The 433-nt window shown below is 41.8% G+C and overlaps 1 protein-coding gene across 1 annotated transcript in view; it reads right to left on the reverse strand.

The window, feature by feature from the left end:
* The window catches only part of LOC119592874 (zinc finger protein 69 homolog), a gene marked incomplete in the record, with an annotated part of 18581 nt that overhangs the window by 13186 nt on the left and 4962 nt on the right, over positions 1-433 (reverse strand). Inside the window, 1 exon segment of the mRNA XM_037941768.1 lies at positions 91-222. Coding sequence (XP_037797696.1) covers positions 91-222 — 132 coding nt within the window.

A 433-nucleotide genomic window follows, 5' to 3' on the forward strand; every position in this document is an offset into this window, starting at 1 on the left:
CCATGAAGGCATCAACATCATTATAAATCTGATATACAATCGCTAACAAATACGAGCAACCCCCCAGTCTGAATAAACATTGCGCCCTACCTCACGAGACGGAGACAGCTGGGCCTTGCTCCACAGCGTCTGGATCTGTTTTAGTGCCGCAAACCAGATTTCTGCTGCGACTTTGTGGTCCTCAGGCTGGAGCTGCGATGCAAGGCTCACAATGTCATCCAACTACAAAGCAGAGGGGAAATTTTTTGAATTATATAATAAAATCAGGAATGGTATGTTAGAAAAGGTATTTGGGGGCCAGTTGTGGGACAAAGTTTGAGAATTACTGAATAATTCTGTTCATTTCAGTATCACACCTGATTAATCTAACCTAATGTGAGATTTATTTATGTCTTATAACCATCAATTCTCCCCCCTTCGCCCTCTTAAAAAA

This window comes from Penaeus monodon, chromosome 31 (assembly GCF_015228065.2).
Source record: "Penaeus monodon isolate SGIC_2016 chromosome 31, NSTDA_Pmon_1, whole genome shotgun sequence".
Taxonomy (NCBI): Eukaryota; Metazoa; Arthropoda; class Malacostraca; order Decapoda; family Penaeidae; genus Penaeus; species Penaeus monodon.